The sequence below is a fragment of the Hemicordylus capensis genome, chromosome 16, assembly GCF_027244095.1.
Source record: "Hemicordylus capensis ecotype Gifberg chromosome 16, rHemCap1.1.pri, whole genome shotgun sequence".
NCBI lineage: Eukaryota > Metazoa > Chordata > Lepidosauria > Squamata > Cordylidae > Hemicordylus > Hemicordylus capensis.
In genome coordinates this window covers 12473532-12498986 of record NC_069672.1, presented here as the reverse complement: position 1 = coordinate 12498986, position 25455 = coordinate 12473532, and the positions used below count along the sequence as shown (strand labels likewise).

The window sequence follows — 25455 nt, the reverse complement described above, 5'->3', positions numbered from 1 at the left end:
CAGTTTGGGGATGCCTGATCTTGAAGCAGACTATGTCTACCCAGTGGTCAAAGTCGTTCTCTAGAGCTCCTCGTATTAATGTACAAGGAATGGTGGTGTCTATCTCTACCTGAGTTTTTCTCTCCGGAGAGAAGAGAGAGACATCACGGAGGAAGGTATCTTGTCCATGATGATCTTGGAAGGCATCTTGTCTCACACAAGATGCCAGGGCTACTGTTACCTTACCGAAGGTGGGAGTCCTTGCCACGAAATCTAGATTCCAGCACAATTTATTATCCCCGCCGTTAAGTTCTCGCCAAACCCAAGAATCCAATACAGATATAGCCACACATCCCCCATGTGTATAAAACTGAAATGTTTATTATTGCATATAAAATTAAATACATCCTTTTGCATATAGATAGATAGATAGATAGATGAGCTTTTTTCCAACTCTGGCTGCAGTCCGTCTGTGGAAAGAAAGTCCTAAATGGTCTTTAAAAGGCAAGGCCGGGCTCATTTGAACCACGGACATCATAATATTTCAAGTTTTGTCGTAGTCTTTTGGAAGCTTGCTGAAGATCAGCAGGTATATGCACAGAGTCTTCTCTTGACCTGATCAGCTGTCTTCTTTACAGCCAGCGGAGTGATACAGCGTTAAGGTATCGAATCCGGAGGTATGCACTGGAGGCTTTTTGGATTCAGAATCGCAGTTTCCTTCAAGTTAAAGGGTCAAAAGTGCAGAAATAGGCCCACAAATTTTGGCCCGCGGTATTATCTCGGGGGACGAATGCTCATAGTGATTTGTGGCAACATCTGCTCCCCTAGACATGGAAAATAGGCAATATTTGTACTTACAGGTCAGTGAAATAACACTTGCAAGCTTGCATGCAGAAGGTCCCAGGTTTAATCCTTAGCATCACCACAAAGAGTTGGGAAAGCCTTCTGCCTGGAATCTGCTGCCAGTCAGTGTTGACGATCCTGAGCTAGATGGCCCAATGGTCTGACTCCGTATAAGGCAGCTTCCTCTGCTCCTGTCGCCCTTTCCTTCTCCACCCGCAAAGCATTAGGGTACAATTGCAATCATTTTTGCACAGAGCAAAAAAAAAAAAAAAAACACGGTTAAAGGCAGGCTTGGAGGTCACAATGAAAAGACTCCATGGAGGAAATCTTTGGAGCACATTCCTGGCAGTTATCAGAGGAATGGAAATGACAAACTGGAGAGTCATGTTTGAAAAAACACTTTTTAAACCATCATCACAACTGTGGCCACCCCGAGCATGAAAACTGAAAGCCTTGCAAAGCTGAAAACCTCCCAAGGCGACCTCCTTCCCCATTTCTAGGGGCACAGTAAATCTGGTCAAGCGTCACCACAAGCTTTAGTCCCCCAGCCCCAGATGGTACTGACGACCCAAGAGGGCTCAGTGGCCTGGATCTGAGGTCTTGCCCTCAAGGTTTCCAACCCTCGGGCCTTTTAAAAATGTACAAGCGCCAACACAAAACCTGCCGTTTCAAAAACTCAAAAGGGCAGCAAGTGTGGCTCCCAAGCCATCGGAAGGGCAGAAGGTGCTGACGGGGTCGTGCCGGAGACCGGGACAGCCTGGCACCTGACCGGGTCACGCCTCACTCCGTCAAGCCGACATCGGCCACCGTTGGAGCCAGTGTGGTTGGATTTTGAGACGGCACGTAGTATGGTCTACTCAAGGTATAAGTCCTGGTGGCGAAGCAGCGAAGGTTGCCGGTCTTGAGGGCACACTGAACGGGCCAGAGGATGATACAGAAGAGGATGACGATCAAGGCCGAGAGCAGGAGGATACGTTTCCAGTCGTCGCACATGGCGCAGCGGGAGAGCCGCCCCAGGAAGGTCTCGGGAGGCGGTGCGGGGACTTCCGGTTTGCTCAGAGCCACGTCGATGCTGATGCAGTTGTCAGCGGCCTCCGGATCGGACGACTGGCGGCAACAGAGCTTGGTGCCCTCCAGCCAGATGGTCTTCTCCCGCTGCAGCTCGGGAGGCAGCGTGGCCAGAAGGTCTGTGCTGGTCTGGAGGCCCGGCGGCCCCTCGAGCGGGATGTCCGTGAGTTGCCGGCAGAAGGGGCACGGCAGCTGATCCGCCACGCAGTTGGGGGGCAGGGTCTGGGCCGCGTTCAGGCGGGCCAGGCACTCCAGGCAGAAGGTGTGCTGGCAGTGGAGGACCTTGGGGGTCTTGAAGATGTTGTCGTACGTGTTGAAGCAGATGGGGCATTCGATCGGGGAGGTGGGTCGGTCCGTCGGGGAGCCCAGCCGCGTCTTGCCGTCCACCGGGGAACAGAGGGGCGAGCATATCGGGGAGCAGACCCCGGGCCTGCCTTCGGAGGGAGAGGTGATCACAATGGGGCTGAGAGGAATGGGGATCTCGTGTGGGGCTGCCGGGATGGGGCTCACGGGACTCACAGGGGGAGAGTCCGGCACCTCCGTGTGCCACATCTGGGTGAAGCAGGACATGACAGAATCTGGGGAGGCAGAAGGGAAACCGTTGGTTAGAACAAAATATAGTTCATGTTTTCACCGGCACAGATATTTCCAGAGCTGCGCCCCCAAATAATACTGTGGGGGATACAGCAGGAGCAACGGGCAGTTCTGGGGCAGGGGGCTTGGATCCCCCGGTTCGATTTCTGAAAGAGACATCAACCAAAATAGATGACAGACCTCAGAGGCAGAACCTTCAGGAGGGGATAGCTAATGCGAAATAAAGTTAGCGATCACGCTTAGTGGGGCTTCCCAAACTTGGGCCCCCCAGATGATGTGGGACTACAACTCCCATCATCCCCTGCCACACAGGACATCATGGCAGGGGATCATGCGAGCTATAGTTCTGCAGGATCTGGGGACCCAAGTTTGAGAAGCCCCACTGCTGAGGACTGTAGCTATATTATAGTTTCCAGTTTGAGTCAGCTGTGGGGCACAGTCAAGCGGCTTGCCGGGGGGGGGGTGCTTGCCCCATTCTGGTGCCTATTTATTTTTATTTATTTGATTGATTGATTTCTATTCCGCCCTTCCAAAAATGACTCATGGTGCTTTACATTAAAACAAAACTAACACCAATTAACTATTAAAATCAAAAACTACAAAAACAACATAAAACCATGATTAAAACAATTCAAACAGTTTGTAAGAACCTTGGAAAACCAGGCTGAAACTTTACGGTTTAAAAACCGTTTAAAAGCCCTGGAAGGCCCAGCCAAACAGATAGGTCTTAAGGGCTCTCCGGAAGGCCAATAATGAACTCAGATTACGGATTTCTGCCGGGAGTGCATGCCACAGCCCGGGAGCAGCTACCGAGAAGGCCCTCCTCTGAGTCGCCACCAGACATGTTGGTGGCAACTGGAGACGGACCTCCTCAGATGACCTTAGCGTGTGGTGGGGATCATGTAGAAGGCGGCACTCTCTAAGATACTTATGGGCCCCCCTAAAATTCTGGGGTGTAAGGCAGGGCTGGGCCAACGTCACCTTTTCATGGTCGGCTTTTCTTTGGCTTAGAATCCCAACAGGCCACAGGTGGGTGTCAGGATGCACTCAGCCTGCCTCTCTTGACATAACCAAACTGTGTGAAGTGAGCCTTAAGGAAGCCAAGCTTGCTCAGGAGCCTACGCCCGGCAATGGATTCGACCGCTCTTTAACTTAGTCGCACTTTTAAAAAACACACACCAACATTTCAGCAACCAAGCGGCATCGGGTGACCTACAATAAACCAGCCGGTGGTCCATCAAACGGTCTATCGACTGCCCATGAATTTTGGCCATCGGTACCCTGACTTGATGGCACACTTTACCTTTATCATCTCAGGGGATGACTCGAGTCTCACTGTGCCTAAGAGGTGATAGGTTTGTGAGCTACTGGAGAACAGCTTGTTATAAAGTTGTCATTGATTATTCTGTTTAGAGCGGACCGGTCTATCAGCTCTGTTCACAGAGAGTGGAGCCTCCACAGGCAGGGACATTCTACCACTGAATCCCAGGAGCTGACGGTGGAAAGCAAGGGAGGGCAGTCATTCTAGCGCCCTGTTTGTTGGCTTCCCTGAAGCATCTGATTGGCCGCTGCCAGAAACAGGAGGTTGGACTAGAAGTAGCTGTGGTTCAGTCTGGTAAGACTGGTTTTAAGTTGAACCTTCATGTCTTGGTTTGCCCCAAAGCTGCCATCACCACTACCACCTCCCGTCACCTTGAGTTCCTCTGCCTGAGCAGAGGAGTTAAAAGCAGAGCAACGTCCCCAGGAAAAAATATATATAAAACACACATACCCCAACCGGTGCTTCTCCTAAGGTGAGAAGAGAGGAGTGATGCGGTCTCCATGAAATCCACAAGGGATCTCGCTAGGGTTCGCTATTATCCTGCTGGGCAGTGGCGGTTGATGGCAGCTGTGCACAAGCCTAAGACAGATAGAGAGAACTATTCAGCAGGTAGAGGGAGCGGAGATCTAAACGCCAGTTTTAATTTACGGTTGGGGATTTTTGCCACGGGCCTTCTGGAAAGCACTCAACACTCGGTGCATCCATGGCAGATGGCAAGCCAAGAGAACTCCCGGCTTGATCTGTGCTGCTCTATAGCCCCACCATGGCAATAGGCAGAAAGTGGTACTGCAGCTACCAGCTGATTGGGCAGGGAAGTGCTACATGCACATACCAAATGTATCTGTTTTCTCCAAGGGCTTTGATCTTAGAAATTGGGGGGGGGGCATCTTAAATTCAGAGTCATATTCTGTTCGGGTAAACATGGTGCCTTTGATCACCCAAAGCTGCCTTTTACGGAGTCAGACCACTGATCCATCTACCCCACTACTGTTTTTACTCTGACTGGCAGTGGCCAAGGTTGTGATCGCCCCTTCCTTCCTCCATCCATTCAGTATCTACAGAATCAGAACCTCTGTGCAAAACCAGGCTTGATCAAATGCTTTCAAGGAAGTTATGAACGGAGAAGGTTCCTGGTTCCTTCAGAGGCTGGAATTTGACACAGCAAAGTCCACAGGAGATAAATGGGAAGACTGTTTTTGCTGCCTGAATGATATGGCAAAAGGGGGAAACTTCCTGAGTTAAAACCACCCTCTGGATTTCCCTTCTGTGCCTTCCTTGTTCCTTTATCCTCTGCTGGTGGAATGTTGTTGTTCTAATTTCTTACCCCATGCTCACTTTCAGAAAGAATTTGCATACTGGGCTCCCAGTCTGGGCGTTTGAGCCCAGTATTTCCTATTCCACCCTCATGAGAAGGAGATTGGAAGGTCTTGTGGGGGCAAGTCATGAATTGTCCCCTTTGCTAAGCAGGGTCCACCCAGGTTTGCATTTGAATGGGAGACTACATATTTAGATTGTCAGCCGCCCAGGGACTTTTTTGTATGGGGTGGCATATAAAATAAAATGCTGGCATGCAGACGGTTCCAAGTTCCCTCCCTGGCGGCATCTCCAAGATAGGGCTGAGAGAGACTCCTGCCTGCAACCTTGGAGGAGCCGCTGCCAGACTGTGTAGACAATACTGAGCTAGATGGACCAAAGGTCTGACTCAGTATATGGCAGCTTCTACCATTCAATAAGACATTCAAAAGTCTCCCGTTCAAATGCAAACCAGGGCAGACCCTGCTTAGCAAAGGGTCCAAGTCCCGTCCACTACCACACGACCAGCTCTCCTCTCCGCATTTCTGCTCTAACCATTACACCCAACTCTCTCTCTCAAGTGCAAATTTCAACCAGGCTTGGTAAGGCATGGAACGGCTTGTCTCACGAGGGGGGCTCCCTGAAAACAGTCAGGATGCGGAGAGCCTGGGGGGGGAAGGTTCATTCCCGCCTACCCGCTCAACCAGTTGAACCTGTCTAGGCTAGACTGAGCAGGGGAATGCAAAGGAGTCCCAAGGCTGAGTCAACCCATGAGATGCAGACAGCACGTGCTCGCCAGGATGTCAGAGGCTCCCAATTAACCGGCATCATTCCCACCGGTCTTTTTACGTGTGATCCGCACACAGGATCCCAAAGATCCCGCAGGAGATGGCTCACCCAATCCAATTTTAAGTGGGCGCTTTTTAGAATTACATGCCCGTTTCCAGCCATCCGTTTTCGACATTCACAGATACAAACGAGAAGCTTGAACTCTTTGTTAACGAGCCAGACACACACACACACCCCCGCCCCATTTAGGTCATCACGGGGGGAGGAATCGCCATAGGGATTTGGGGCAACGTCTAGGCCACCCCAGAGACGGAAAGTTGGCGACAGCATGATTTCACTTACAGCTTACTCTGTGTTATCGTCCCTGCTTCCAGACACAGGGTAAAATGGCAGCCGTTTCTGCACGGAGCAAAGGATCAGAAGCTGCCTTCTACTGAGTCAGACCATCGGTCCATCGAGCTCAGTAGTGTCTACCCAGACTGGCAGCGGCTTCTCCAAGGCTGCAGGCAGGAGTCTTTCCCAGCCCTGTCTGGAGATGCTGTCAGGGAGGGAACTTGGCACCTTCTGCCGGCAAGGAGAACTGCATTCTTCCCAGGGCTCACATGTAGTCTCCCACCCAAATGCAAACCAGGGTGGGCCCTGCTTAGCAAAGGGGACAATTCATGACTTGCGACCACAAGACCGGCTCTCCTCCTGTCTTGCAATGCAATCACCCCTTACCCATCTCTTGGGGTTCAGACTTTGTCAAAAAACACAAGGAGCATTCGTCTCCCCCAGAGGATACTGAGCACCCCAACCGGTTCAGATACAATCTGGGTTATCCAGGAACACTGCAACGATCCTCAAATATTATTCCGGCCAATTCTAGCTGGGGACTTAGGACTGGCTGTTCCTGTACTTTTCTTATAGTTTTATACTGTGATTTTTATCTAGGCTAATTGTTCCCAACTGCCCTGGGGACCTGGACCTAAAGGTGGGGTATAAATATTTTGAAGACATAAAAATATAAAGTGTTCCTGGAAGGGGAGGGAGTTTTTTGGCACTCCCTGCAAGGATAATCACAGCTGCTCCATCAGTGCTGCAATAGCTAAAATGGAACTTCCTGGTTCCATGGCAATATATCTTTGACCGACAGCTGTTACCTTTTGGTCCTCTTTACTGTAACCTGTTTGAGAGCTTCCTCCCTTAGACCAGATGAACCTGTGGTCTGATCCAGCAGGATAATTTTTAAGTGCTTGTTTATATCACCTGCTTTGCGTATACTTTTGAAGTAGGGATGTGCACAACATTCACTTGAATAAATTCAGATTCAAAACAATGGAAGAGAGTGGAGATTTGCGCGAATCGATTCAAATTCGCCCAAAGTCGCATCACATTTGCATCGATTCGAGCGGATCTCCACTGAATTAGATGGTTTCAAATTTGAATCGATTCAGATTCGAATCGATTTGAGCAAATTTCATGCACATCCCTACTTAGAAGTGACCATTCAAAGGCCTCAACTCTATCATTCAGTGTTACTTATGAGGATGGCTTCTACAACATCCGTGCTGTGTACTCTGACTGGCAGCAGCTCTCCAAGGTTTCAGGCAGGCATCTTTCCCAGCCCTACCTGGAGATCTGGAATTGAACCTGGATTCTTCTGCATGCAAAGCAGGTGCTCTGCCACTGAACTATGAATGCTCCAGAGGAATGAAGCTACCAAACTGAGTCTGTCTAAGCTGAGTGTTGCCTTCACCGACTGGCAGCAGCTCTCCGTGGTTTTAGATGGGGATATTTTCCCAGGGAAAGGATTTCCTATAGCATATGAGTGTGAGGAAAACACACATGCATTTTGCAGGGGAAACACTAACAAACTTGAAATCCAATCCAAGCCCTTTGATTTTGTTATGAAAGGAGGTAAAATCCAACCCCAAACTCTGTGCTAACACCTAGGCCGTGTTCTGGCCCGGTGTCCCAAACCTTCGCCCTGTCACAGAGGTGCTTCCTAGAGGAAAAGGAAGATTGAGATGGGGCCAGATCTCAGCAGGAGAGCATCTGATTAGCATGCAGAAGATCCCAGGTTCAGTACCTGTTAGCATCTCCAGGTGGGGCGGAGAAAAATTCCTGCCTGAAGCCCAGGCGCGCTGCTGCCAGTCAGTGCTGACAATACTGAGCTAGACAGACCAATGGCTCGACTCAGTAGGCAGCTTCAAGCATGTGCCCTTTCACAGTCCTCAACACGGCGCCTCTGCTGAGGTCCTGCTGTTGGAACAACATAGCTAGCTTTAATTTTTTAAATCTATATTAAGAGATATATTCAATAGAAATCTATATTACAGTTATTTAATTTTTAAATCTATATTAGATTTAATTTTTAAATCTAATATTAAGGCTAGTGGAAGATTAATTTTTTTTTAAGGGTTCAGCTGTCAACAGACCTGGGAAGATGAAAATATCCCCGCCTCTTGACACCTGTGCTGCAAATTATGTTCTCACTTCCCTGCCAAGTCAGTCGGCTGTCTGCATGGCTCAGTCTGAGGAGCATGTCTCCCTAGGAGCAGGATCATCTCCACCCTGCGTCAACTTCCTCTCTGCTTCTGTCGGGACAAAATTGCCATGCTGAAGGCAATGGCATGACCCACAGGAAGGATGTTTGCTTTGCAAAGTGTGGGGAACGTGGAGTCATCCAAAATCTAACCCTCTGGTGTCCTTTGAAACTGTCCCCTCCTAACCCGGGAGGAGAGCTGGTCTTGTGATAAAAGTCAAGTGTGCCCTCGAGTCGGTGTCGACTCGTGGTGACCACAGAGCCCTGTGGTTGACTTTGGTAGAATACAAGAGGGGTTGACCATTGCCTCCTCCCACGCAGTATGAGATGATGCCTTTCAGCATCTTCCTATATTGCTGCTGCCCGATTAAGGTGTTTTCCATAGTCTGGGGAACATACCAGCAGGGATTCGAATTGGCAACCTCTGGCTTGCTAATCAAGCCTTTTCTCCGCTGCGCCATTATGGCAAGCATGACTTGTCCCCTTAGCTAAGCAGGGTCCACCCTGGTTGCATATGAATGGGAGACTTGATGTGTGAGCACTGAAAGATATATTCCTCTTAAGGGATGGAGCCACTCTGGGAAGAGCATCTAGGTCCCAAGTTCCCTCCCTTGCAGCATCTCCAAGATAGGGCTGAGAGAGACTCCTGCCTGCAACTTCGGAGAAGCCGCTGCCAGCCTGTGAAGACAATACTGAGCTACATGGACCAAGGGTCTGACTCAGTATATGGCAGCTGCCTATGTTCCTAACCCTTCAAGGCATCCCAAATTATTTATTTTATTATTTGTTTATTTTGCAAATTTCCAGACTGCCCCCAATCATCCGTCTCTGGGCGGTTTGCAACAACATAAGACAGGTTAAAAATGAAAACCTTAACACAATTTAGAACCACAGGTTTTAAATTAGACTCCAGCCCACCCAGAGAAGCACTGATTGCTTCTACTTTTGAAAATAAATACAGGCATCCTGGAATTTGGTATTCTACTCCCTTTCTCCAAAAGGTGCTCCATTCCCTCGGCTGGTTGCAACAGAAAATGCTGCTTCAGTTTTCATTCCAGCCAAGATTTCTAAGGTCTCCACACCTCCAGAAATGGCCAGGGATCTCAGGGAACCAACACCAATTTCCCAGGGACTCTTGAAAGCAATACATACTAGTGACTTCAATGGACTGATCTTAAGAAAAAACTTGGGGGCGGATATTGCAAGAAATCGCTAGCCCTGTTCAGCTCTGTACATGTTCATGTATGAATGACTGTACATGCATTCATTTTAAAATAAACCAGATTGTAGGGCTGTCGCTCAGAGGCAGAAAACCCGCTTTGCACTCAGAAGGCTCCAGGTTCGGCACCCCCCGTTTTTAAAAAGGAGCAGCTGATACAAAAGACCTTTTCCCGAGACCCTGGAGAACTTCCGCCTGGTTGAACAGACAACCCTGAGCTGGCTTGACTCCGTATAAAAGAGCTTCATTCCTGTGCTGCACACGAGGAAATGCAGGCTAAAGGATAGTGACATGCCCAAGGCCATTTAGCACCTCTGTGGCAGAGTCGGAAAGTGGATGACTGATCTGCACATCTCAAGAGGAGCTTGAGATGAAGGCATAAAGGCGCTTCCTGCTGGATCAGATCCCAAATATTAGTGGGGGGGGGGCGGGAGCCACTTGGATTTCTCCCCAAACAATTTTGGAAGAAACTTTATGGACCAAGAAGCAAACAAGAGACACATACCTGTCCGGGGTCCTGAACGTCAACAGCAGAAGATCATGTCAGAAGTTTCGCTCTTATCCTCGGAGGATCCGAATTTCCGTTTCAAAGTCGCCTCTGCTCATTCTCCACAGAAGAGATCCCTCGGTCGTTTTGCCCCGATAACCCTTCTGGGGCAGGAAGCTCACCTGTCCACAGGTGGCCTCGAACGACTCCGTACAAATCCACTGGCACCCGGGGAGTGACTCAGGCAGCTTTTATAGCTTCTGGTTTGGCAGGTGACTCCTCAGCATTACCTGTCTGCTCCAATTATAATGCCAGGCGCTGATTGGCTGATTCGGCAGGTACAGAAACGGAGGGCGGGCCTCCCCATGTTGACAAACAGGACAGGTTGGGCCAGCTTTTGAAGGACACAGATTTCTGGGAAGCCTGTTCGTTTGTTAGCTTGCCTTTGCGAGATCTAAGAAGGGCCGTGCTTGAATTTTCCTGTCCCAGGCAGCCTGTATAGGAGGAGAGGGCCAGATTATTATGGGCTGCTTACAGCCCATAAGCCACACACAGAACCCATAACCCACATACAGAGTTGTGATGTATACACCACTCTTACTTACAAACAAACAATTTTGTCTCCAGGCCGCCCAAGGAAAACTGGACCCTGCAACCTTATGCTGTAAACTTGGATCATTTTGTGCCTTTTCCGTTTCTACATCACGGTTGGATACCTATGATTAATCTTATTGTTTTGCAGAATGTATTCTGTGCTTGATCGGAAAGAGGGAGGCCTGTACAAGGCATGGGAAATGTATCACCAAGCACTGGATCTCTTATTCAGCCTTCTTAAAAAAACTAACAAAAAAACAGAAGCAGAGATTTCTCCATAAGGGCTAGAAACTCGATTTTTTAAGAAGCAGCTGAGATTAATCCATAAGGACGAGAAACATGATTTTTTTTTAAAAAGTGGCTGAGATGTCTTTATAAGGGCTCAAAACGTCCTTTAAAAAACAAAAACAAAAGCTGAGATTTTTCCATAAGGGCTAGAAACTTTGTGTGTGGGGGGTGTTGTTTTTTTTAAAAGCAGCTGAGATTTTTCCATAAGGACTAGACACGTGGTTTTAAAAACCAAAACAAAGACAAAAACCAAAAGATCTCTCCATAAAAGCTAGACACTTGATTAAAAAAACAAACAGCCAGCTGGGATTTCTCCATAAGGGCTAGAAACTTGATTTTTTAAAAAGCAGCTGAGATGTCTTCGCAAAGGGCTAGACGCTTGCAATGCACAAGAGCTGAAATTCTCTTGACATGCAGACTCTTTTCCGGTGGCAGGTTTCATCTTCCCTTGGCGCGGCCACGTTTCCCTTCTCCCCTTCATTAGCATTGGTACGAACATCGGGGAAGGCACTCAAGGACTCTTCTCGCATGAAGTGCAAAAACGGCAGGAGAATTCCCATTATTTATCATGAAGGGGAAAGGGAAGACTCTGTTAAGTACATTACACTCCTCATCACTGTTGATAAAGCCACCTCCCTTGTAAGCACACAGAACATGCACTTTGAGCGACGGCAAAAGATGCATTCATGTATTTTTGCCGAGCGTAATCTGCACTTGTAGAAACATTTCTGGGCTTTTCAGGGGAATGCTCAATTAAGACGCGGGCATCTGGATCACAGAGGGTTGTGTGCAGATGGGCCAAATTTGGGGGCCAACAGGGATCTTGAGGGCCAACAGAGACCTGTAGGGTCTTGTTGGGTCGGGGAAAGAAACCACAGAGTGGGACGAGGTTGCCAAAAGACCCACGGTAAAAACCACAAACGGAACCTCAATCAAAACCCGAGACACAAACATCTGTATTGCGTCTACAAACAACGACCGATACAAACGTATAAAACAAGCATGCCGCATTGTTTTCCAGATAACCACTTGATCAAGCTTTGAAGTATTTGTTGGTGGGTTGGTTACATTTACATCTCCCTCTGCCTCCAGGGAGCCTACATGGTTAGGTTCCTCCTCACAACCACCTTGCGAGGCGGAGAGAAACGTGACTGGCCCAGAGTCATCCAGTGAGTTTTGTGGCTCGACAGGGTGGGATTTGAACTCGGGTCTCCTGGGTTCGAGTCCAACACTCTAACCATTACACCACTCTGGGTCTCAAAAGTAGGGAGATAGGAACATAGGAAGCTGCCTTCTACTGAATCAGACCCTTGATCTATCTTTTGTGTTGTCAACACTGGCTGGCAGCAGCTCTCCAAGGGTTTCAGGCAGGCGTCTTTCCCGCCCTACCTAGAGATGCTGCCAGGGATCAAAAATGGGACCTTCTGCTGCAAAGCAGATGCTCCACCATCGAGCTATGGATGCTGCCTAGTGAGTCAGGCCATCTGTCCTTCTAGCTCAGGGCTGCCAACACTGACTGGCAGCGACTCTCCAAGGTTTCAAATGGGGGTCTTTCCCAGCCCTATCTGGAGATGCCTGCCAGGGATTGAACCTGGGACTTGCTGCATGCAAAGGAGGTGCTCTACCACTGAGCTATGAGCAAGCTCAACGAAGGCTACACAAACACAGACAATTATTAAAGCAAGACGTGACCCATGTGGGTGAACAATTCCAAAAACGGAGAATGAACCAGCATGGTGCAGTGGTCAGAGTGCTAGACTAGGATTGGGGAGACCTGAGTTCAAATCCCCATTCAGCCACAAAACTCACTCAGTGACTCTGGGCCAGTCACATCTCGCTCAGCCTAACCTACCTCACAGGGCTGTTGTGCTAAAGAGAACTATGTATGCCACTCTGGGCTCCTTGGAGGGAGAAGGAAATATCCGTGTAAAATAAATACATGTAAATATATATCAATCCAGAATTTCCCCTCGAGGGCACAAATGACCAAGGTCAAACTATCATACTTTGGACACATTATGTGAAAACCCAGCTCCCTTGAGAAGTCCATAATGCTGGGGAAAATAGGAAGGAAAGAGAAGAAGAGGATGACCAGCAGCAAGGTGGATGGACTCGATGATGACAGCTATGAATGCAACACTGAGAGGCCGAAAAGGCCAAGCTGAAGACAGATAATCCTGGAGAGAATTTATCTATGTGGTCGCTAAGAGTCAACACCGACTTGACAGCATTTAATCAATCAATCAATCAATCAATCATCTCTGGCAACTTTCAAAAAGGCCCTGTGGACATATTTGTCCAGCCAAGCTGTCGACTCGATTTATAGTTTTTAATACTTTTCACGTCCGGGTTGCCAGTGGTTTTAAATGGTAACGATTTAACGCTGACATGATTTTAAATTGCGAACCGCCCAGAGACGCAAGTTTGCGGGCGGTATAGAAATATGTCCGATCAATCAATCCAGCATCGTTTTTACATGGCTTTCATGTTGTCGCCCTGTTTTTCATCTGCACCGTTTTAAAATATGCTATACAAATATGATAGATAGATAGATAGATAGATAGATAGATAGATAGATAGATAGATATTGATTGATTGAGTGCTGTCAAATTGTTGTTGACTCTGAGCGACCACATACCCTGTTTCCCCGAAAGTAAGACCTAGCAGTAATTTCTGATGTACCGCTAATTGCCCTAGTGCATTTTTGGGGGCTAAAATTAATATAAGACACTGTCTTATTTTGGGGGAAACATGGTAGATAGATTATCTCCAAGATTATTTGTCTTCCACTCGGCCTTGAAGGTCTCCCAGTGGTGCATTCATTAGATGAAGGGAAATGTTGCTGACATTCTTTCAAGAAGGGAGACAGATGAAGGGGATCGGGGCCCTGTGGGCGTGGCTAAAAGGGGGTGGGGCTATCTGGGCATGGTTTCCGTCTCTCCTCCAGACTACTGAGTTGGCTATTCCGAAAGATCAATCACTGCCCCACCTGATAGCAGCGGTGGTCAGTCTGAGCACAGGCAAGGTCTGGATCGTGCTGGTCTGTCTTCTGGCTCATCCTGCGGGAATCCTCTTCCCTTCCTGCCGTCAGCTGAGACACGGAGCATAGTTATGTAACTATCCTAATCGCCCCGAAGGTGCAAAAGGGCTGATATCATCGTCCACTGACTGGCGAGGTCCCTGTGACTCACAGCCCAAGCACCGATGCATTTCCTAACGTCAGGAATAGCTGCCATACTCCCGGGCTTAATTGCAGATCCTTTTCCCAGGCAATTACCAGTCAGGGGACAATGAGCTCAGCTCTGAGAAATCAATGCCACCGTTCTCCAACATGTGGCGTGGGGCTGCCATGTTGGTTTCACCCTCCCTCGGGGGAAGGCTGCATCTGTTGAATGTCTGCCTGACATCAACTTTGTTTGACTTTGTTCAAACAACTATGGTTCTCGCAGTTTAGTGGAAGAGCATCTGCTTGTCATGAAGAAGATTCCAGATTTAACCCCTGCTGGTATCAGCATCTTCCTAGATTGCTGCTGCCCGATATAGGCGTTTCCCATATTCTGGGACACATGCGCGTGAGGATTCGAACCAGCAACCTCTTGCTCGCTAGGCACGTCATTCCCACACTGTGCCATTAGGTAGGGCTGAGAAAAAACCCTGCCTGGAATCTTGGAGAGTTGCTGCCAGTCAGTGCAGACAATTCTGAGCTAGACAGACCAAGGGTCTGACTCTGTTTGGCAGCTATGTGTTCGCCAGGGTTATCTGTGGCACAATTCTAGAGCTCCTATTTGGCAAGCAGAAGGTCCCGGATTCAATCCCTGGCATCTCCAGGTAGGGAAACGACCCCTGCCTGAAACTTTGGAGAGCCACTGCCAGTCACTGCAGAAAATCCTAAGTTAAATTGACTCCTGCGTTCCTTTAATGCTGACACGTCACCTACAAAGGTATTTGCATCACGTTGGTGGGGTGGGCATAAAGGAAATGCCGGAGGCTGTAGGACAGGGAACCCAAAGTGGCAGCCGGAATCTTGAGAGAGGTGGTGAGGTTTAATTTTACACACTAGTCCCCTAGTTAAATATTCAATTTGCTGGAGTCGCTAGTCCTCATGAAGCAGTTTGGCCTTTTAACACCCTGCACTGTAAGGCCTGGGGGCCAGGGCTGGCCTCTCTGACTAATTGTTTATTGGGCTGGTGCAAAGCTTCAGCCAAAGCTTTGGCAGAAGTCAGCACAGTGGGAAATGGCTTTCATGTGGAAGGTTCTATGCCAAAGGTTTCCTCCCCCTTCTTTTTGCTTGAAAAACAGTGAAGTTCGTTGAGAGCGTCAGGCTAGGAGCCGGGAGTCCTGGATTCAAATCTTCAGAACTTAGGAGGCTGCCTTCTACTGAATCAGACCCTTGGTCCTTCTAGTTCAGTATTGTCTTCACAGATTGGCAGCGGCTTCTCCAAGGTTGCAGGCAGGAGTCTCTCTCAGCCCTCCCTTGGAGATGCCGCCAGGGAGGGAACTTGGAACCTTCTGCATGCAGATGCTCTTCCCAGAGCGGCCCCCTCCCCTGGCAGGAATACCTTACAGTGCTCACATGTAGCCTCCCATTCAAATGCAGACCAGGGCAGACCCTGCTTAGCAAAGGGGCAGCCACCCTCTCCCTTAACGCACCTCACAGGGTTGGTGTAAGAACTCAATAGCGGAGGGGAAGAGAACCGTGTGAACTCTTTGGAGGAAAAGCAGGATGGAATATGTACTAAAATAAAGGATGGGGATAATTTCAGAAAAGTGTGTGTCTGTGCACACACTCACACACAAAGGTGTGTCTGTGCAGATTGAGAGAGCGAGAGAGAGCGCACACACAGAAATTCAGGATGGTTTGGTGCTGTCAGCCAAAGGGCTCGATGTTGGGGAAGATTCCATAGCCTCCATATTGGATGTTGGGGAAGATTCCATAGCCTCCATATTGGATGTTGGGGAAGATTCCATAGCCTCCATATTGGATGTTGGGGAAGATTCCATAGCCTCCATATTGGATGGTTCCGTGGTGTTTATATACCCAATAGGCCAAGGTGGACTCAGCATCTGAGCTTCACACAGGCTCCCCAGTTAATTGCTTCCCAGAGGTATGGACAGAATGTCCATTCAAGAAGCTCACAGCACCTGAAGATGCTGCCTGAAGGAAGAGCCGTCACGATCCCTTTCATGAGCACCAGTTACTCAGCGGGAGGGAACAATTAGGCAGCCATGGTTTGGGGAACCTGACAGGCAACAAGCCCCGTGGCTGTTGGTAGTTGTCATGCCTGGGTGACTCACCCGCCCGGCTCCAGGAGATCCTAGAAGCTAGATGGAAGCATGCTTCAATTCTGCTGTATTTTCTGGGGCCCCTGAAAGGGGCCACCACCAACAGCAATCACTAAAGAAAAAAAAAAAGACTCTTGGCACCATTTGGAGCTCTGGAAAGCGACGCCCCCCAAATGGGGTCGGAAAAGTCCGATCCGAACTTGGCTGTGCAAGTTTGGGATCGGACTCTCCAAGACCCTCTAATCTGGGTAGAAATTTTTAATGCTTTTAAGCACTGAGATTGTTTTATGAAAACAGATGGTTTTCTGTTGTCTGAATTTCAACTGTTTTATGTTGTTTTTATATTTGTTACGTTTTTAACTGTGTTCATCGCCTAGAGATGTCTATATCAGGCGGTCTAGAAATATGATAGACAGACAGACAGACAGAATCAGACCTGGTCTGCTTTTACCGATCCGATTCGGCCCAGGCCTAGTTCACATCGCACAAGGACTGGGAATATAGTGCCGCGCCTGCAAGGAGCTTACACTCAGACTTAGCAAAAGGAATGAGAAGATGGCTCAGTATAAAGAGAAGTGGTTCAGACAGAAGCCACTTCCCGAGGTGCCTCTTAGCACAGTTGGCTTTAGCATCCCGGCTCCAGATGGAACACGACTGAACCACCCCAATCCGCACGGCTTTTTTTGTTTTGTTTGTCTCCACCCTGGAAAGCGCTGGCGTTTCGTCTATCTGGTTGAAACCAAACCCGGAGCCATTAAGAAAAGGTGGCCCTTATCTCTCCTCAGCTGACCCTTGTGATCAAAGGACAGGATCCCAACCTAACGAAGCTGCATATCTTTCCCTGTACAAACACATCCGTTCGGGCCCTGGAGATGGAGCTATAAACATGTTCGCCAGCTACTAAGGGGGAAAAATAGCACGGGGAATCGATCGACACGAAGCAGAGTCACAAAGAGAGCTGGCGACAAAGCAACAGAGGAAGCTGCCATCTACTGAGTCCAACCCTTGGTCCATCTAGCTCAGTATTGTCTACACTGACTGGCAGCAGCTCTCCGAGGCTACAGGCAGGAGTCTTTTCCCAGCCGGGGAATGACCTTGGACTTCAGGGACTCTTCCGCTGAATCATGGCCCCATCTCCTAAGGGTGGGGAGTGTTTTACGGTGCTTATCTGTAGTCTCCCATCCAAATGCAAACCAAGGTGGGCCCTGCTTAGGAAAGGGGGCCTTTCACGCTCACTACCACAAGACCAGCTCCCTTCCTTGGGGAAATTATTTCCTGGAACATAGGAAGCTGCCTTATACCAAGTCAGACCCTTGGCCCATCTCACACCGTATTGTCTACTCTACACTGACTGGCAGCAGCCGGCCAAGGTTCCAGGGAGGATTCTTTCCCAGCCCTACCTGGAAACACTATCCAAGATCGAACCTGAGATTTCTGCGTGTAAGCAGATGCAATACCACTGAGTTTCGGCCCCATCCCCAAGGAACTCTGAGAAACATAGGATAGGAACATAAGGAAGCCTTTTGACTAAGTCAGGCCCTTGGTCCATCTGGTTTAGCATTGTTCACACTGACAGGCAGCAGCTCTTGGACGTTTCCAACTGGGAACTTTCCCAGCCCTACCAGGAGATGTTAGAACGTCGGCTCTTCTGCCTGCAAAGCTCCCTACCACTGAGGTATGGCTGCTTCCGATGAACACATCATGACACTGCCAGACTGAGTCAGAGCTCAGTATTGTCCGCACTGACTGGTAGCATCTCTCCGGGATTTCAGGTGAGACTTTCCCAGCCCTAGCCGAAAGTGTCACCAGGGATCGAACCTCGAACCTCCTGCGTGCCGCAAAGCAGATGCACGACCACTGAACCGTGGCACCAGCTCCAAATTACTTGGGGCCCCAAACAACCACTTGGGCAAGGCAATCTGTACATACCCGAATTTTCCGTCCCGTTGCTCTTCTCTCCTCCTCCCCGAGCTCCAAAGGGCGCTGAAGAGTGCTCTTTTCCGTATCACGATTCCCCCGTATCACGATTCCCCCGTATCACGATTCCCCCGTATCGCAGCTCATCCAATAGAAGTCCTCCGAAGTCAGGGGCCACATCTCTTGTGAGGTAAGAGAGGGTGCTGTCGGTGACGTTAATCCACCCCCTCCGCGTCACACAGAGCGACGGAGCTGCCGAGTACTGCTGTGATAAGGGAAAGCGAGTGAGTCTGGCTGCTTTAGAGATAAACGCCATTCGGTAGGAAATTGCCACTATGGAGAGAGAGAGAGAAAAGAAACAGATTCAAAAAGGGGGCTCATGGCAGAGTTCGAGAGAGCGGCAGCTGCTTGAAGAGGATTAATCGAGCGATACCAGCACACCGCGGCTTCAGCGCGCGGGAAGGAGAGAGAAATGTCATTGCCACTAGCCTTGGGGTATTGTTGTAGCAGAAATGTGGGTCACAACGAGGGTGCCCTGTAAAAGGGGATGCCCCAGAGGTTGTTGACTACAACTCCCACCACCCCCTGCAGCATTTGGCAGGGGGGTGATGGGAGCTGTAGTCAGTGGCATCCAGGAGTCTCGGTTGCAGGGGACCCAGGTTGCCAAATCTGATTCAAGGGATTCCTTGGAGATCCCTGCCCCACATTTTCTCCCCATTTCTTTTTACAAGAAGGGAATTTCACTTCTGCAACAAACTCACGAGCCAGCCTAAGGCAAATGTGTGAATTGGGGGTACTGCCTTTCCCTTCCCACTCCCTGTGCCTTTAATGCTGACAAGGCAGGCAAACATCCAACGGGTCATGCTCCCTCATCAGTGCACATTGTATCAAGATGGGCTGCACCTGTTGAATTTCCCCATGCACACGGAACAGGGCTTTCTCGATCATTGCTTTGGAATGCTCTCCCAACAGACGTCCACTCCTCCATCTCCCTCATTCTCTTTTTAAAAAGGCAGGTAAAGACTCAGGCTTTTGTATATTTTACAAAAAAATGTCATCCGGTTCTTCTTCCAAGCTTAATTTCTGACATTCCCAGTTAAGGAGCCAGCCCGATGTAGTGGTGAGAGTGTTGGATGAGGACTGGAGATATCAGAGTTCAAATCCCGGTTCAGCGATGACATTCATTGGGTAACTCTGGGCCAGTCACTTCTCTCCCAGCCTAACCTACCTCACAGGGCTGTTGTGGGGATAAACACTGCCATGCACACTCCTTTGGGCTCCATGGAGGAAAAGTGGGATATAAGTGTAAATATAAATACATAGGAATATAGAAAGCTGCCATATACTGAGTCAGACCATAGGTCCATCTAGCTCAGTATTGTCTACACAGACTGGCAGCGGCTTCTCCAAGGCTGAAGGCAGGGATCTCTCTCTCAGCCCTGTCTTGGAGATGCTGCCAGGGAGGGAACTTGGGACCTAGATGCTCTTCCCAGAGCATCTCCATCCCCTGAAGGGAATCTCTTCCAGTGCTCACACATCTAGTCTCCCATGCATATGCAACCAGGGCAGACCCTGCTTAGCTAAGGGGACAAGTCCTGCTTGCTGCCACCAGACCAGCTCTCCTCTCTGTAGGGGGCGGAGCCAACAAAACCAACTGCTCTTTCCTCCGCCCCAAAGGCCTTGGCAATGCCCAGCGGACCAAAATACCTGGAGGGGGTGGAGCCAAGAACACCAATAGGCTCAGCTGCTAGAGGGGGGCTCCGTTCTCCAGGCCCCGCCCACAAAAGCTATCTCAATAACTCTGGCTCTGGAGCAAGGCAGTGTGGCAGAAGTCAATCCCAAACTGCATCGTAAATCGCCTGGACAGTGGATGAGCCTCTGGGCAACGGTCCAGATTCTCCTCCCACTGGAGGCCACACATTGCATCTTTACTGCAGAGCGCGGACTGTCGTCCTTTGGGTTGTCAGGGCAACAGATGTATTGATGTGTTCGGCTGTATATTCAAACGCCTCATCTTCTCCTGCTCTAGCTGGTTCTTCTGTTCAGACTGACGGCTGAAACAAGGACAATTCATGCTCAGTGCCGCAAGACCAGCTCTCCCTCTCTGATTCATCTAGGCCTCTCTCTGCCTAACCTACCTCACAGGGTTGTTATGAGGATAAACCTACCCTCTGGCCTCCTTGGAGGAAGAGTGGGAAATACATGCAAAAATCAAATAAATAAATACAGACAAAATATCGGACAGCGCTCACATGTGGTCTCCCATCCCAATGCAAAGCAGGGCAGACCCTGCTTAGCAAAAAGGGACCGCTCCCGCCTGCTGCCACAAGACGAGCTCACCTCCCACCTTCCTGCCCTGTTGGTGCCCCCCGCAACATCTTCCGCCCGAGGCAACTGCCTCACCCCGCCCCATAAGAAGGCCGCCCCGGTCAACGCAGAAGATCTCAAAACAGCAAATATGAGAGCTACGTCACGGCTCTTTTTAAAAGCCTGGAGAGTTTCTGGATCACCAGAAACCAGCAATTACTCCCGTAAAACCCTCCCAGGCAATAACCACCAGATCTTGACGTAGGGGATAGTGAGGCCTAGATATTCTTAGAAGGGCTGGTACCTTTCCCTATTTTGATCGTAACCCTGACATGCCAAGGCTCCATATAGTGGGGAAGAGTGACGTCCGTTGGGGCAATAAAGCACCTTTATGGAAACCTATAAAGCCGTTACAAGGGGAAACCGGAGCCACAGGGCAGAGGAGGTTTACGGGTGCTTTTACGGACACCTCTGGCCCTTTTCTTGTTCTTGGGATCTTTAGAAAGGCTCCGATCCGGCGGGGACACTCCGGGAGGAGTTGCAGAATTTTGGTCCCTGGGGCACCGTTGCTGCTTTCGAGATCAGAACGGAAAGTTTGAAGGTTATCCGTTTCCAGAACAATGGAAAAGCATTTGTCCTCTAAATGCCAGTGGCCGGGGAGCAACAGCAGGAGAGAGGGACAAGCATCGTACCCAAGCACGACTTGGCTCACAGGGGATCCCTAGTCTGAATCCGACCCTCTACCGCCTCCGAGTCTATCTTGTAGCAAAATGGGGCGGGGGGGGGAGGCCATTTTATTTCCTCAGAAATTGGGAACGCTAAAATTTAGCACATCCTAACCCCGCTGGTCCTATATCGGGCAGCAGCGATAGAGGAAGATGCTGAAAGGCATCGTCTCATACTGCGCAGGAGGAGGCCATGGCCAACCCCTCCTGTATTCTACCAAAGACAACCACAGGGCTCTGTGGACGCCAGGAGTCGACACCGACCGGACGGCACCGCTTTACCTTTTAACCCCCAGAATCAAAACTGGATCCGAAAAACGTGAAGGAAGAGACAGTCATTTATGTGGTGTGTACACAGCTTCAGATGCGTGGGTGGCTGAACCTTATGCGAACTAATTCTATGTTGAGGATGAGCTATGCTGACTCATCCTGTGGCATGTTATTCCACAATTCTCAGCATTCCTACCAGGCACACAGATAAGTCTGTAACACAGATGGAGAAATCGGCAGTGTTACAAAAACCTCGAGGTGGCACGAGATCCCCTTGAGCAGATCTCATTCTAAACAAGCACCCACGTGGAGTTGTGTGTACCATGAAACCAGTGCATTTCCCTTATCCCATGAGCTCGCTCTGCACAGCAAACCCCGGCTTGCGCCAGCGGGGCCTAAGGGAGCAGCCACCGCCATGTGTACGGTTTTCAGATCAGTTTCACTTGCTAGGGACCCCCGATGCTTGTAAAAAGGAATCCTCACTGGATTCCCCTTTCCAAGCATGTCGAACCAGGTTGAACCGGGCCGAACTGGTTTGAGTGCACAAACCGAACCGCCAGCCGGTTCGAAGAAACCGATTCGCGGACTGGCAGTTCGGTTCAAATTCAAACCAAACTGCCCAGAGTGGTTCCGTGCACACCCCCGTTTCCGACGATTTTTGACAACCTTGCCCTGACCTTTGCTTTCACCATATTTATCTGAATCCAAGACTCTTTGATGTTAGAAATTGGGGGTCTTCTGAAATGCAGGGTCCTCTTCCTTTAGGGTAAATACAGGTATAACCTTTATATAAGCTCGATTTTTAAGGGGGTGTCTGAAATGCAGTGTCACCTTCTGCTCGGGTAAATATGGCAACAGTCATCAATTCTCAAGATGGTACGTGTGTGCAAATTGACCCACACATTTATTGCATAAGCAGGGGTGGGGCAAAATAAATAAATAAATCATACACGTATCTCTCTCTTCCTTTCTACACTCACAGCAATATAATCCTTGGGCGCTCCCAGAATGACAACTAACATACTTTGCACAACACGTTACACAATTATTATTGAGCCCTAGAGGCAGCATTCTACCACCACAAACATTTGAGGTCTACACAGCCCTGGTTGGCAGCATCCTACCACCACAAACATTTGAGGTCTACACAGCCCTGGTTGGCAGCATCCTACCACCACAAACATTTGAGGTCTGGTTGGCAGCATCCTACTACCAAATATTTAGGCGTCACTTTTCCGCACAAGTTCTCCAAGCAATTTACACGGGGCAGGGGGAATAAAGAAAGTGGTTCAACCAGCCTAAACAGTGAACTGTCTGCTTTAGCTCAGCAGAACCTGCAACTCTGGAAATCTGCAAAAGGTTTGAAGAGACAGAAACATACTTACAGATCCGCACCGCCTCGGAATAGACAACTCGGGGTCAGACAGACCAGCGACCTCACTCAGTAGAACGCAGCTGCCTCCGCGTGAAACAATGTTTTCGTCAACATCTGACAAAACAGTGGTTTTCTCCCCAAAGGTACGCTCGACAAGAGCAGTGTCATTTGCTGGGAGAATTGCTTTGCACGGCCCAAGAGCACCTGCTGCAAAGCGGCATGGGCACGCCGAGTTATTGGATACGCGCCGTGCCGTTCCCTCCGCGGCTTCAGCCCACGTGTCAGGATTTTGGCAGCCGAAAGGGAGCATAATTGGGCATCAACCTGCCAGCACGCACAGCGCCTTTACAACTTACTGTTTTCAAGTCATTTTGCCCGTCAGATCTGCTTCCCTGCCGCCAGCTCACGTCAGGCCCGTTTCTCTTCGGAACTTGACAACTTCTTTCAGGGGTGCCGAATCCTATGCCAGAGGGACCACCAACGACCGCTCCCCCCCCGTCTCGGTTCGAATCGTCATCTTCCGTGCAGAACCCCAGCGGCGGAGATGTCAGACTTTGCCGTCGCAATGAAGGTCATTGCAGTCTTGCTCGGGAGTGACCCAGCTGTCAAATTTGCATCCAGGTTTCCTTCTATTTCCCCCCTCTCCAAGTCTTTACAACGGCACTCTGCTTTCAGCGTGATCACCTCGTATGGGGTTGAGCATCGTTTTCGGAGCGCCTCCACCCCCCCAATGTTTTTGGGCCGATCTGTACGGCAAGATGGAGCGTGCAGAGAAGGGAAATGTCTGAGACACTGAGACAGGGCGAGTTGAACATCTCTTCCCCCCAGCAAAGGTTTAACCATCTAGTTTTTGTCTGGCCTGTGAGATCGCCTTGAAAGGCTCTCCTGCCCTTCTTGCCACCTTCTGAAGCACATTTGTGGGCAAGACTTCTCAGGGGTGGCCCCAGGGCTGTGGAACTCCCTGCCCCTTGATCAAGGGCTCACACCCCACCCCACCGCCCCGCTTAGTTTTAAATGAAACATAAAACCCTTTTTATTCCAGCAGGTCTTTCCTTCACGTTATACACATTGGGTTGCCGTGTTCTCATGATTGCCTTTTTATCCCACATTTTAATCCTTTCAGAGGCTACTGTGTTGTGTTTTAATCTTGCTGAAAGCTAGGCATTTCTTGTCCCTTTTGCTAAGCAGGGGACACCTTGGTTTGCTTTCAGAGGGGAGACTACATGTGAGTGCTGCAAGATATTCCCCTTATGGGCTGGGGCTGTAACTCAGTGGCAGGTTCCAAGTTCCCTCCCTGCAGCATCTTCAGTTAGGGCTGAGAGAGGCTCTTGCCTGCAAACTTGAAGAAGCTGCTGCCAGTCCGGGTAGATAACACTGAGTTAGTTGGACCAAGGGTCTGACTTGGTCTATGGCAGATTGATTTTTTCCTATACACTCACTGGGGGACTCTGGGCCCGTCGTGTATCTCTCAAGCCTGACCTACCTCTCTCATAGGGCTGTTGTGAGGATCAAGATAACCAAGTGCACTGCTCTGAGCTCCTTGGAGGAAGAGCGGGATAGAAATGCAAATAAATAAATAAAGCCAGTGTGCAAATTGGTGTTCGCTTAAAAAAGAAAATCCGCATGATGCACATTGCAATAACTAGGAAAGTTACGCTGTTCTTGAGAAAACTTATTTTCTGCTCTGGAAGCAAATGGCGGCCATCCAGATGTTGACCATCCAATGGTGAGCCTGCGCCCTCTAGAGGACACAAAGGCATATGGCATGTGGTTTTCGTCCGCACCAAGCAGGACCCTTTCAACCTTGCTGCGTTCCCCCATCTGCAATCACAGGTGAGACGGCGAGGGCTCAGCGAGAGGACACTTGCCTCGCACGCACCCCTCCGGGCAGGGCTGGGAAAGACCCCTGCCCAAAATCTGGGGAGCTGCTGCCAGTCAGTGTCCAGCCAGATCAGGGGGTTCCCAAGCTGTGGTGCGCCAGATGTTGCCGCTGTAGCTGGGGATGATGGGAGCTGTAGCTTGGCATCATCTGGAGCGCCACAGTTTGGAAACCCACTGAGCTGGATGAACCCAGGATCTGAGTGGATGGGTCGCTTCATTTGTTCACAGGGGAGGCCGTAGGCTCAATGCTGGAGCATCTGCAAGCCCTAAAACCAGCCTGCTCAACTTTGGCGCTCCCCCACCAGCTGTTTTTAAACTACAACTCCCATGATCCCCAGCCACAGTGGCCAATAGCCAGGGATTATGCGAATTGTAGGCCAACGTCTGCAGGAGAGCCAAAGTTGAGCAGCCCTGCCCTAGAATCACCAGTTCAGACAGGGGGAGAAGACCCCTGTCTGAAACCCCGGAGGAGCTGCTGCCAGCCTGTGTTTACAACCCTGAGCGAGGTGGAGCAAGGGCCTGACTCAGGAGGCAGCGACACACACTTTCCACCAGCAGGCTAAAGAACTCTTAGCACCTTCTCCACACCTTCTTCAAAAGCTGCCTTCAGTGTGTGAAGATCAGAGCCACTCATCTTAAAACCAACCCACTGAATTAGAGTCTGGTGTGCTTTTATTAAAGCCAGTGAAGGTTCG

The 25455-nt window shown here is 49.7% G+C and overlaps 1 protein-coding gene across 10 annotated transcripts; it reads right to left on the bottom strand.

Moving 5' to 3' along the window:
• Positions 1-338: 338 nt before the first annotated feature.
• On the bottom strand, positions 339-25297 carry RNF223 (ring finger protein 223). Of its 10 annotated transcripts, XM_053280932.1 has the most exons (6): positions 18215-25297; positions 13992-14093; positions 10726-11522; positions 10139-10614; positions 4256-4384; positions 339-2468 (listed from the first exon to the last, which is right to left on the bottom strand). In XM_053280932.1, exons 5-6 carry the CDS (start codon positions 4305-4307, stop codon positions 1603-1605), a joined length of 918 nt encoding a protein of 305 aa, XP_053136907.1. In that variant the 5' UTR covers positions 4308-4384; positions 10139-10614; positions 10726-11522; positions 13992-14093; positions 18215-25297; the 3' UTR covers positions 339-1602. The 10 variants fall into 10 exon arrangements, with proteins under 10 accessions (XP_053136907.1, XP_053136902.1, XP_053136905.1 ...); XM_053280927.1 differs by lacking the exon at positions 10726-11522; XM_053280930.1 differs by lacking the exons at positions 10726-11522; positions 13992-14093 and having other exon boundaries at positions 18215-18535; positions 19431-25297.
• Between the last annotated feature and the right edge of the window lie 158 nt (positions 25298-25455).